At 38.3% G+C, this 13,203-nt stretch overlaps 1 protein-coding gene across 3 annotated transcripts in view; it reads left to right on the top strand.

Annotated features, from left to right (window-relative positions):
• Nucleotides 1–2,758, top strand: part of LOC104660483 (protein NPAT) — a 63,328-nt gene extending 60,570 nt beyond the window's left edge. For 2 of the 3 annotated variants that reach the window (XM_030917281.1, XM_030917280.1), the window contains exon 18: nt 957–2,758. In XM_030917281.1, the coding sequence (XP_030773141.1) occupies nt 957–1,034 (78 nt within the window). In that variant the 3' untranslated portion in view covers nt 1,035–2,758. The remainder of the gene's footprint in view (nt 1–956) is intronic. The other variant, XM_010360849.2, reaches the window with a different exon arrangement.
• The last annotated feature ends 10,445 nt before the right edge of the window (nt 2,759–13,203 follow it).

The following is a 13,203-nucleotide window of genomic DNA, read 5'->3' as shown; positions in this document are numbered from 1 at the left end:
CATTGACCAGGCTGGTCTTGAACTCCTGACCTCGTGATCCACCCGCCTTGGCCTTTCAGGGTGCTGAGATTCAGGCGTAAGCCGCCACACCTGGACATTTGTTCTGTTTTTTAAATTTTTTTTTATAGAGACAAGGTTTTGCCATGTTGCCCAGGCTGATCTTGAAGTCCTGAGCTCAGGTGATCTGCATGCCTTGGCCTCCCAAAGTGCTGGGATTACAGGCATGAGCCACTGCACTTGGCCTTACTTACGTTTTTTCTTTAAGCATGGTTGTCTCTAGGAAGGCAATGCAGGGATAGCATTGATAAATGAAATTCATTTATTTTCAATTTGGTTAGCTATTTAGTAAGTGAATTGAATAGAAAGTGTTTAAAATGTCATAGAGGAAGTATGGTATCAGGGAAATAATTTAGGCTTTGTTGCCCTACAAGTCTGGGTTTGAATCCTGCATCTACTGTGTATTGGTCCTGTGATCATGATTAAGTCTGTAGCCTCTCTGAGTCTCAGCCTCATCACTTGACATGATATTACCAGATACCTTAGGCTGTGAAATCTAAATGTAGTATATACATGAAGTATCTGGTGTATATTAAGTTTTGGAACTGACAAGTAGTACCTGTTACTTTAAACATCTGTCAGTAAAGCTTTCTTAGCAGTAATAACCACCTAGCATAGAAAGCATGTTCTATCTTGTCTCACTCAACATTCAGATACTCTGGATTTGTATAATGTCTTTTGCCATAAACTAACATTCAGGTGCTATTGAAGTATATTTAATTAACTTTGGGTTTATAAAACTTGTCTCTACTTCTCTATAGAAGTAAAATTCTAATAGACTAAAAAAGTTTGACAATTTTAGTAGTATGTGAAAGAACCCAATACACTGTTTTAGGTGATTTACTAAGAAAGCATTTTGGCCTTGTTTGAGTTTATTTTTTCTTTCTCTTTTTCAACAGAAAAAGAAGCTTCCCAGTTCATTTCCAGCGGGAATGGATGTAGACAAATTTTTATTATCATTGCATTATGATGAGTAAACATTCTGGGCACATAAGAACAGTAGGTGTTCAAAACTCGTATCCCTTAAACTGAGTGTAGGGAATGGGATATTGACAGAATTTGAAAGCGTGACCTGCACTTTGATTGTACTGAAATTTCACTTTATATCTAAAACATGCTGTTTCTAAAACAGCTTCCGAGTTTGTAAATAGACTTACTTGGTTTATTTTTATTTTGGGAAAAACATTTGCAGAAATGGAAGTAAAGTCAATCTGCAAAACTGTATAGCTTTGACAATTCCATATTGTAAATACTGTGTAAATCTTGTTGAAATAGAGTTAAATCAACCTAATGTGTTTTTTGACTTCTTATGATCCCTAATTCTAAGACTTACTCATCTGGAATAGTTTCTCACTTGTTTTGGAGGAAAATGATGCTTACTCTTATAAATTACCTTCAGTAACTGTTCAACAAGACATTTAAATACACAGCCACTAAGTACTACAAAATGATAACCACCTCAACCGATAGCAAAATATCTAATTAGAAATCAATAGTTTGATGAGTTTTTCTCCTAGAGTGAATACTACCCCTTTCTTAGAATTGCTGTAAGTATTATATTTCTGGAATTTTACACTTTACCTATTTCTTGTGATCCCTCTGTTCTCTGTTTTAAAGAGAGAATTTTGTAAACCATTTATTGAATGTTCTGATCTTTCATTTATAACTTTTAAGATTTTTACAGGACTTTAAGTGGTTAGACTATTGAGCCATAAAAAGTTTGGTTTGTAGTAGAGATTTCTTGATATGTACTTTTCCCCTAAATGCTGGGGATTTAAAGAATTGCACTAATTCATAGAACTCTTTACATTGTAGTGACCAATGCACATATAATTTAAATCTCGTATTCTATGTGAAAGTTTATGTGGAGGATTATCTTCTGGTGTTGTGTCCATCATAAGATGTAAAAAGAGAAATCATAGTTTTATATTTTAGTTTCTCCTACAATGGGGTATGTTAAATAACTATATCTATACTTAGATACAGTGCATTGTCTGTGTCCCTTAAAGTGTTACAAAGAGTTTCTCTCAAAAGGTCCTTAAGGAGAGTTGAGAGATGAGAGAGGTGCCTTCTCTGTATTAGACTCACACACATCAGTCAAGTTGAAGAATTGGTTTAAACTTTTAAATGAGAACAGAAATTATAATTAGTACCTGACCAATTGTGCCTAGATATTAAAGTATGTTCTCTTTAGTACTTTCCGTTCAATTAAATGTCAGTATATTAGGGATTTTTTTCTACAGGTGTATATTTTGTTAAAGAGTCACTTTCCTCAACCATTTTTTTGTACTGGGCCTTAAAAAAAATCCATCCAACCTTAACACAACATTTCTCAGTGTAGAAATCATGTCTTCTTAATTGCTGAACCTTACTGCAAAAACTTGTGATGTAAGAAATTTTTATGATGTGGCAGTGGTCTATTCCTGAGAAACTAAATATCATATAGTTAATGTTTATTTAACTCAACTTGAGATTGTACTACAGTTAGGTTTGAATAAATATTTTCATTAACTTCAGAAGTTTGAATTACTTTACATTGGCAGTCTTGTTTAGAAACTGATTAAATTCCTTTGCAAGTCAATTCTTACTCTTTTTTGGGAGTTTGTACAATGCTGAAAATCACAGTTTTCTTCTTATTCAGTTCATACTTGGGTATGCTAAGTACTGAAAATTCATATAGAAATAAAATAAGTTGAGTTTCTTCAAGATGCATAGTTAACTAACCAGGAACTGCTAAATAAAGTTGAAAGATAACTTGCATTTGGAGCTTTTATGTTCAAAGGCAAGATCATATCCCCATTTTACCTTAAAAGTCAACAGGTCCTGGACTTCTAAGGTACAATAGGTACACTATTGTACCTGGTAACCTGTTTGAATACTTAAATGCCCAGTGGCTGCATTTCAGGGTTGATGTATACTACAACAATCCATGGCTGTTTTTATAATTACATGTAAGGATCCAGTCTGTTGTTTGGCTATTACTTAGAGGTTAATGCAGTCAGTGTATGCCACATCTGAGAAGTGTTAAGTAAAATCTTGTTACAGATTTAGCCCTGGATATTATTAGAACTACAGTGTGTTGAAATTGCACATGAGAAAAGCATCCATCAGCATTCATGCAAAGGCTACATATCATGACTATTAGGAGTAATTGCAAAAGCATATTACTATATATTCTGCATTCATCCTTTCTCTGGTCATCTTTCAGGCTCAGGCCCAGCTTTCTGAAATTACATAAGTTTTGACTTTATTATTACTTATTTTGCTACTTCCTTTAAACAGTGGACTCATTGTGTGGTTTTTTTTCTTTTTATAAATGTTATCATTTTGTCATACTTTTGTCTTTTTTCGTAAATTTGTATCTACATTGTTGAATTCATGATACATGTAGTTACCTAATGCTTTTTGTTTTTTTGAGAGAGGGTCTCACTCTGTTGCCCAGGCTGAAGTACAGTGGCAAAATCATGGCTCACTGCAGCCTCAACCTCCCAGGTTCAAGTGATCCTCCAACCTCAGCCTCCCGAATAGCTGGGACTGTAAGCATATTCCATCATACCCAGTTTTTTTGTTTTTTGTTTTTTTGTCTTTCGGAGAGATGGTGTCTCACTATGTTGCCCAGGCTAATCTCAAACTCTTGGACTCAAGCAGTCCTTCTACCTCAGCCTCCCAAGTGTTGGAATTACAGGCATGTGAGCCACCTCATCCAGCTGCTGCCTTTTACTTCCAATAATATAAAGCTTTTTTTAGCTATTACAAACAAAAACAGCAGTGAGCATTTTTGTAAATAAACATTTGTTTATGTTAACTATTTCCTTAGAAATTTTAGAGAGTAGAATTACCAAAAAGAAGTTAGTGTACCTTTTTTTAAGGATCTCAGTATATTTTGCCACATGCTGCTATTAAACTTGCATCAATTTACATTTCTACCAGCAAATTGTCATTTTTTTGCATAGCATATGCTTATCCATTTCCAGAGGTATATTCAACTATATCATCACCTGTTTCTAGGTTTGTATTTCCTGATTTGGTAAAATTAGGAGTTAGCTCCTAATCTATTTGTTTCTTGTTTTGGTACCTGATATGAAAAAAGGGTCAGTGTACATTTTTTCCCTAAATATTTAACTGCTTGACAATTTGTTCACTTGAAAATTTAACCACTGCACAGTTTGTTCAGATAAGCTTTCCTTTCCCCTGCTCATTTATTTAAGATGTCTGTCTTATCCTACACTGATTAACAATCTCTTATTCACAATTCTAAAACCCAAAAGATTCTGGCAAACAATTTTTTTCCCCTAGATTTAACATCAGAACTCATTCTGTGGCAAACCTGACCTGAAATGACATGAGGCCACTTAACAGTCTTTATCTCATTTATAGTAATGTTGATTAGTCTGCTGTTCCAGACTCAACTGGGGGGCATATGGTGTATACATCTAGTTTTTAGAAATCCAAAATATTCTGGTTTATGAACCCCAGCTAACCCCAAAGGTGTATGATCAAAGATTTTGGACTTGTATTAAATGTATACACATATATACACACTATATGGTATGTGTATAGTCTATTCTGTGCCACTGATTAAATCATAACTTTTGTGTCCACTGTTACTGTTTTTGTTTTTTCAAGTACTCACCCTTTTATGCTTCCTGATGAACTTTAGAATTACTTGTATTATTTCAAATTAAGTTTCTATTGGAATATTTGAACTACATTAATGTCATAAGCTAATTCATAAAGAAGCAAAGGGTAATTACCGGTCATATGGTATGTATCAAAGTGTTCCAGTTACCCCTATCAGAAATATCTTGCTAAACTGGGTGTTTTTGTTTGTTACTATTTTTAGAAAGCTCTTCATTTCATAGTTTTAACTGGTTATTGCTGTTATGTAGGGATGGTCCTGCTTTATTAATATAAATTTTTTTTTTTTTTTTTTTTTTTTTTGAGACGGAGTCTCGCTCTGTCACCCAGGCTGGAGTGCAGTGGCCAGATCTCAGCTCACTGCAAGCTCCGCCTCCCGGGTTCACGCCATTCTCCTGCCTCAGCCTCCCGAGTAGCTGGGACTACAGGCGCCGCCACCTCGCCTGGCTAGTTTTTTGTATTTTTTAGTAGAGACGGGGTTTCACCGTGTTAGCCAGGATAATCTCGATCTCCTGACCTTGTGATCCGCCCGTCTCGGCCTCCCAAAGTGCTGGGATTACAGGCTTGAGCCACCGCACCCCGCCTATTAATATAAAATTTTTATGGAGACATATAAAGAGAAAAGTGCACCACTATAACTTCATGCCCTTCAGTGAATTTTCTTTAAGTAAATACATCCACATAATCACTATGAACATTAACAGTACCCTAGCATAGTCATTTTTGTGACTTCTAGCACCAGAGATTAATTTAGTTTTGTTTTCCTTAACGATATCAATGGATACATGGAGTATATAATCTGTGAGAAACACTCATGTTTTGTGTAATTCAGCTCAGTCATCCTCAATGCTGTGTATATATTCATTGTATTATATTACAGTTAATCCATTTTATAGATGGAAAAAGTTTATTATGAACAGACTGCTGTGAATGTTCTTGCACATTTTTTTGTGAATGCATTACACTTCTCATTTGGATAGATACTTAGGAATAGGGTTGCTGGAACACAGCTGCATATATTCAGACATTCAAATTTTTTCATTTTCCAGAATGGTTGTAACAGTTTATGCTATACTCACAGTGTAATAAGTTCTCGATACTCCGTGTTATTTCCAATGTTAGATATTTTCATTTTAGCGGTGTGTATTGGTATATGTTGTAGTTTTAATTTGGTGTTGGTTTTCTGGGGTTTTATTTTTTTTTAATGAAGTTGAACACCTTTTCAAATACTATTTGGGCATCTTTTGTGGACAGTCCAAGGTTTTTGCCCATTTTAGTATTGGGTTGTCTGCCTTTTTCTTACTGGTTTTTAGTTGTTCTTTCTGTATTCTGGATACAGGTCCTTTTTCGGATGGGTATTAGGTATCTGAGTATTTTCCCTTGTTGTTATTCTGAAAGCTTTATGGTTCAGCCTATTTCATTTTGATTTGACTGTCTATCTGGAATTGATTTTCCACATTGATGTACAATTAACCCACACTATTTATTACCAAAGATTATCCTTTCCCAACTACATTGCACACTTTTCTCATAAGCTGGTAAATGTGTAAGTTTGTTTCTGGACTGTATTCTGTGCCATTGGTCTGCTTTAAGATGTGCTAATAATACACTGTCTTAATTACTGTAGGAAATCTTTTTTTTGGGGTGGGGGGGACACAGTCTCACTCTGTCACCCAGGCTGGAGGGCATCGGTGTGATCTCTGGTGACTGAAACCTCCACCTCCCAGGTTCAAGCAATTCTCCTTCCTGAGCCTTCCGAGTAGCTGGGATTACAGTTGTGCGCCACCATATCCAGTTAATTTTTGTATTTTTAGTAGAGACAGGGCTTCACCATGTTGTCCAGGCTGGTCTTGAACTCCTGACCTCAGGTGATCCACCCACCTCAGCCTCCCCAGGTGCTGGTATTACAGGCGTGAGCCACCATGCCAAGCCCAAAATCTTTTATATTTTAGTTGCTATTTATTTTCTATACTGAGTGAAGTCTGTTAGTACTTGGGCTTGGATTTACCAGTGCTACTTTTTAATTTACGAAGTATTATCTAAATAATTATTTTCCAATTTTATTTATTTTTACTACACTGATATTAGCACTTCCAGTGCAACTAATAATGATCAAAGTCTGCTTCATGGTCTTGTTCCTTATTTTAATGGCAATGTTAAGTATAATGTTTGCTTTTGTTAAGTATGTTTGCTTTTGTTTGTAGAATTTTACGTCAGAAGTACCTGTTCAACTTAATTGCCATGTTTAAGCATCAATTAAAATATTTCCATTGAACTCATGAATTTATTTTTATATTGGTGATTATTTTAAGTAAATTTGTTTTGTGAACATTTTATTTAAATGTTTTTGGTTTTTGTTTTTGAGACAAGATCTTGCTATATTGCCTGGCTACAGTGCAGTGGCTGTTCATGGGTGCAGTCATAGCCCACTATAGCCTTGAACTACTGGGCTCAAAGGATCCTCCTGCCTCAACTTCCTGAGTAGCTGGGACTACAGGTGCACACCAACACACCCAGTGAAAAGTTTACTTTTAATGAGATTGGTTTCAAACTTATGCCAGTTTTTAAAATGAATTTTAAACCTTTCCTTCTTTTTCTAGTTTATTTGAATATTGGGGATAATAAATAGTACAAGTGCTAAAATGTGAAGTTTAAATTTTACAATATATGTAAAAGCACTTAGATTAATGTCTGGAACATAATAAGCACTTTAAGAACTAGTTGCTATTATAGCTGATGCTGTTTTTTATTTCTTTTTTCTGCAACAGTTTATTTAGAATGGGAAGTAACTTCCTTGAGACTAAATCACTACTAAATTATCTAGGCCTGGAGGCTTTTGCTTAAACAGTTTTCCTTTTTTTTTTTCTCCTAAATTTCTTCCTGGCTGATTTATTATCTGTTCAGGGTTTGACCTTTTTTTTCCTGAGTCAAATACCACATTTTTTCTAAATTTTGCTTTTGTTCTCTTTTAAATTAGATGTGATTTTTTTTTTTTCTGTCAAAAACACTTCTTAGATTCAACAGATATATAGGAGTCTACTTTATTCTTTGTGCTTCCTACTTTCTCAGGGTCCTTTTTGCATGTTTATTTAACTTAAATTGAATAAACAGTTACCTGATTTTTTTTTCCCCCTTAAACCATGTAAGCACTTAAGGCTATGAATTTGCTTCTGATTTCAACTTGCAGCAAAATTTGGAAGGTGGGGTAAGTACTTTAATATTCATACATAATTATTTGTTAATAATGTAATAAATGATACCAGGCTCTTTTTTGCCTAAAATTTTTTTTATTGTGGTCAGGATAAGTTGCAGGTTTTATAAATGTTGCATGGGTGCTTAGAAACAGGTATTCTTGGCTGAGCATGGTGGCTCACACCTGTAATCCCAGCACTTTGGGAGGCCAAGGCAAGCAGATCACTTGAACCCAGGAGTTCAAGACCAGCCTGGGCAACATGATGAAACCCCATCTCTACAAAAAATTAGCCGGGCGCGGTAGTGTGCACCTGTGGTCCTAGCTACCAGGGAGGCTGAGGTGGGTGTATCACTTGAGCCCAGGAAGTCAAGGCTGCAGTGAGATGAGACCATGCCACTGCACTACAACCTGGGCAACGGAGTGAGACCCAATCTCAAAAAAAAGTTTTAAAAAAGAGAAATAGGTATTGTTTATAAAGGTAAAATTTGATATTTATTCAGTCTTATACTATTTGAATCCTGTCTTTCATACTTTTTTCACAAATGTTTAATCCATGAAACATTATTATCTTGGTCATAGCTTTGGCTTTGTTTTCTGCATGGTCTACAGCCATCATAAAAAGTAGTTCTTTCCCGATTTTAACAGTTTCTGCCTTCTCATAATTTATGATACATGCCAACCCTTTTTACCTTTTTGTTTGTTTGTTTTTGAGAAAGAGTTTCGCTCTTGTTGCCCAGGCTGGAGTGCAGTGGCGTGATCTCAGCTCACTGCAACCTCCACTTCCCTGGCCCAAACGATTCTCCTGCCTCAGCCTCCCATGTAGCTGGGATTACAGGTATGTGCCACCACGCCTGGCTAATTTTGTATTTTTAGTAGAGATGGGGTTTCTCCATGTTTGCCAGGCTGGTCTTCAAACTCCTGACCTCAGGTGATCCACCCACCTCGGCCTCCCAAAGTGCTGGGATTACAGGCGTGAGCCACCACGCCGAGCCTCTTTTTACTTTATAATTGGATTTTTAAGCTTTTGTCTTATAGTAACTTAAGATATGGAACTGGAACCGTAACAGTCCATTGCCCATTGTGCGTGACAAGTCAGTATGCAAGACCCTGGGTGCAGCAAAGAAAGATGTTTAATTGCAGGGCCACCGAATGAGGAGACTAGAGGAAACTTCAAATCTGTCTCCCTGAGGGTTTAGGAAGTGGGCCAAGGTACAGCCTGTTTATTGCCTAGTTATAACTATATTTCTGTCCAGGACACAGCATGCAATTCTTTTTTTTTTTTTTTTTTTTTTTTGAGATGGAGTCTCGCTCTGTGGCCCAGTCTTGAGTGCAGTGGCCGGATCTCAGCTCACTACAAGCTCCACCTCCGGGGTTCACGCCATTCTCCTGCCTCAGCCTCCCGAGTAGCTGGGACTACAGGTGCCCGCCACCTCGAGCGGCTAGTTTTTTGTATTTTTTAGTAGAGACAGGGTTTCACCGTGTTAGCCAGGATAGTCTCGATCTCCTGACCTCGTGATCCGCCCGTCTCGGCCTCCCAAAGTGCTGGGATTACAGACTTCAGCCACCGCGCCAGGCCACATGCAATTCTTTTTTTTTTTTTTTTTTTTTTTTTTTTTGAGGCGGAGTCTCGCTCTGTCGCCCGGACTGGAGTGCAGTGGCCGGATCTCAGCTCACTGCAAGCTCTGCCTCCCGGGTTTACCCCATTCTCCTACCTCAGCCTCCCGGGTAGCTGGGACTACAGGCGCCCGCCACCTCGCCCGGCTAGTTTTTTTTTTTTTTTTTTTTGTATTTTTAGTAGAGACGGGGTTTCACCGTGTTAGCCAGGATGGTCTTGATCTCCTGACCTCGTGATCCACGCGTCTCGGCCTCCCAAAGTGCTGGGATTACAGGCTTGAGCCACCGCGCCTGGCCACATGCAATTCTTGTAAGTCCTGTGAGGGCAGTCTCAGAACTTGTCCTACTGGCGTTTACCTTTATTTAGCAGGTAAAGATACGTGTTACCGATATTTCACCATGTGAACCAAGGGGAACCAGGAGCTAGGTAAAATACAAGGAAAAAAGGAAACTTAACACGTTTTAGAATACTTCACTGAAGGTAAGTAGTGCATCCAAAGGTCAGTGATCTGGAAAACATTTGAAAAGTGTTCTTGACAATTCTGGGGAAAAAATGGAAAGGAAGAGAGAAAACATAGAGAACCAGAAAGTAAATGGTATTTCTTTTCTTTAAGAGACAAGGTCTCCCTCTCTCTGTTCCCCAGGCTGGAGTACAGTGGCAAGATCGTTTCACTGTAACCTTGAAGTTCCCCCTTGGCCCTCTGAAGTTTCGCTGGAAAATAAAATTGTTTGCAAAAGGCAGATTAATTGGAGAAAAGGAATATACATTTATTTAATGTGTATACATGGGGGCCTTCAAAGACCTGACCCCGTCCCCAGTGGGGTGTAGAAACTTTTTTTTTTTTGAGATGAAGTCTTGCTCTGTCGCCCAGGCTGGAGTGCAATGGTGTGATCTTGGCTCACTGCAACCTCCGCCTCCTTGGTTGAAGCAATTCTTCTACCTCAGCCTCCCGAGTTGCTGGGACTACAGGCATGCGCCACCACGACCGGCTAATTTTTGTATTTATAGTAGAGACAGGGTTTCACCATGTTGGCCAGACTGCTGTCGAACTTCTTACCTGAGGTGATCCGCCCATCTCAGCCTCTCAAAAGTGCCGGGATTACAGAAATGAGCCACTGTGTCTGGCCGGGTGTAGGAACTTAATACCATCTTCAGGTTACAGAAGTAATGTGAGCTCCCAGCATGGCCAAAAACATGTTATTTTGGTACATCAGGTTTTAGTGGCAAGACAGCTTAAGGGGAGGGAAAGGGGACCTGACTAGGAAAGGTGGTCTTGTTAGTAGCTTTCTCAGAGAATGGATGGTAAATGTTTAAGACCTTTAAAGGTGTCAGACAGGCTGTCATTTACCCTTTTCTAGATTCCAGACAAGGGAAGTCCTGGCTGCATTAATGGAGATTCTCCATAGATGCAAATTTCTTCCACAAAAGAAAGCTTTGCAGCACCACTTCTGTTTGCTGGCTCTCTGACAGCCATCTCAAAATATGTCAGATAAATATAATTTGAGGTAAAATATTTTTATTTCCTTCAACCACTACCTCTCCTTCTTCCCCAGCCAGTCCTTAAGCAGTCATTTAAAAAATTAAAAACTTTCACCTAACTGAATTCTTAATTCTTCATTCCATGGGCTTGCCTAAACCTTTGTCATTTTTGGAGGAAACATCAGAGTACTTCATTTTCTAAACTCTTCCGTGTTTGAGACACACCTTTTAGTGTCTTATTTTGTTTCATTAAAAACAGTTAGATGTTCTGTCACTTGTTTTCTTGGATTGAATGTAATAGAAATAAGAACTACGGCTACCTATTTTTCTAACTAGGTATTAGAGAAATTTAATACATTTTCTCCAGAATGTCTTAGTATGATTTTCTGCTAATTAATTTTGCCAATAAAATATGCTCTATAGGGCTGGGCGTGGTGGCTCATGCCTGTAATCCCAGCACTTTGGGAGGCCGAGGCAGAAGGATCACCTGAAGTCAGGAGTGCGAGACCAGCCTGGCCTACGTGGCAAAATTCTTGTCTCGCCGGGCGCAGTGGCTCACGCCTGTAATCCCAGCACTTTGGGAGGCTGAGACCGGCGGATCACGAGGTCAGGAGATCGAGACCATCCTGGCTAACACGGTGAAACCCCGTCTCTACTAAAAATACAAAAAACTAGCCGGGCGTGGTGGCGGGCGCCTGTAGTCCCAGCTACATGGAAGGCTGAGGCAGGAGAATGGCGTGAACCCGGGAGGCGGAGCTTGCAGTGAACCGAGATCGCGCCACTGCGCTCCAGCCTGGGCAATAAAGTAAGACTCTGTCTCAAAAAAAAAAAAAAAAAAAAAAAAAAAATTCTTGTCTCTATTGAAAATACAAAAATTAGCTAGGTGTGGTGGTGTATGCCTGTATACTCAGGAGGCTGAGGCACGAGAATCACTTGAACCCTGGGAATGGAGGTTGCAGTGAGCCAAGATCGTGCCACTGCATTCCATCCTGAGCTACAGAGTGAAACTCTGTCTCAAAAAAGAAAAAAGAAAGAAATATGCTCTTTAAAATCTTCCCCCTTAGGACTTAAAAATCTGAGTTTTTCTATTATCTTTATGTTTTCTGTTGTGTTAGATTATTGCTTCAGAGTATCTTTTTTTTTTTTTTTTTTTTAAAGAAACACCATTTAAGCTGGGCATGGTAGCATGTGCCTATAGTCCTAACTACTCAGGAGGCTGAGGCAGGCAAATCACTTGAGAACCCAGGAGTTCAAGGTTACAGTGAGCTATGGTCATGCCACTGCACTCCAGCCTAAGCAATACCTTATCTCTTACAAACAAACAAACACAAAAATCTACTTACTGGTTGATTCTGTTTCTTCTTTTTTCTATTTTTTCCCAGAATTTTCAGAGCACTTCTCAGATGTTTTCCAGATCATTGACCTTTGGACGCAATGTTAGTTTCTGCTTATCTTCAATGAAGTATTCTCATGTTTTGGGTTTCCTTTTCTCATCTTATCCAGCTCCTGGTTCAGTTATAAGTTTTTGTAAGTGGAGGCAGATAATTATTGAAAGACATTTAACTAAAGTATAGGAAGTTAAGAACGTGGGTTCTGGAGCTCAACTAACTTGGAGTTGAACCCTAGCCAGCTTTTTGCCCTTGGAATTTATTTAGCTACTCTGTCTCAATTTCCTTATTTATAAAGGAGGGATAATAATGGTACCCACTCTTAGAAGTTTTTGTGACAGTTAAATGAGTTTATACATACAAAGCACATAACAAGCCTCAAAAGTTGTTGATGATTACAGATGTTTTTGAAAATACTCTTCCTCTGAATCTTAAGAGCAGTTGATTTTTCCCATATATTGTCATTTTGCTCCTTCAAAGGATCTACAATACATTATTTGCCAACAGATAATGTGTACACAATGACCTTTACTGCCCCCTCCTCTTCCTGAGGGCGAGTTTTCCCTCTTCAGAGCTGCAGTTGAGGGTGGTGTGCATAGCCCCTGCCTATAGTGTTTTAATTTTTTCCCAGATAAAATGCAATGCAGGATACTTGTGTTGCAGTCTGTCCTGCTTAAGAAAAGGCATTGTGGTTTATTGGAAGTGGTGATCTGTTCCCTTTTTTATAAATCCATTCAGTTTATCAGTTTCTGCTTCCTTTCCCACTCTCTGTGCTGCTGTAGTAATTCAGAGCCCAAACTGCAGGGTTTCTATTTGACCTCCCCCAACTCTGA

The sequence above is a fragment of the Rhinopithecus roxellana genome, chromosome 15 (genome assembly GCF_007565055.1).
Source record: "Rhinopithecus roxellana isolate Shanxi Qingling chromosome 15, ASM756505v1, whole genome shotgun sequence".
NCBI lineage: Eukaryota > Metazoa > Chordata > Mammalia > Primates > Cercopithecidae > Rhinopithecus > Rhinopithecus roxellana.
The sequence above is the reverse complement of the archived record's forward strand: the minus strand, read 5'-3'. Positions and strand labels throughout refer to the sequence as shown.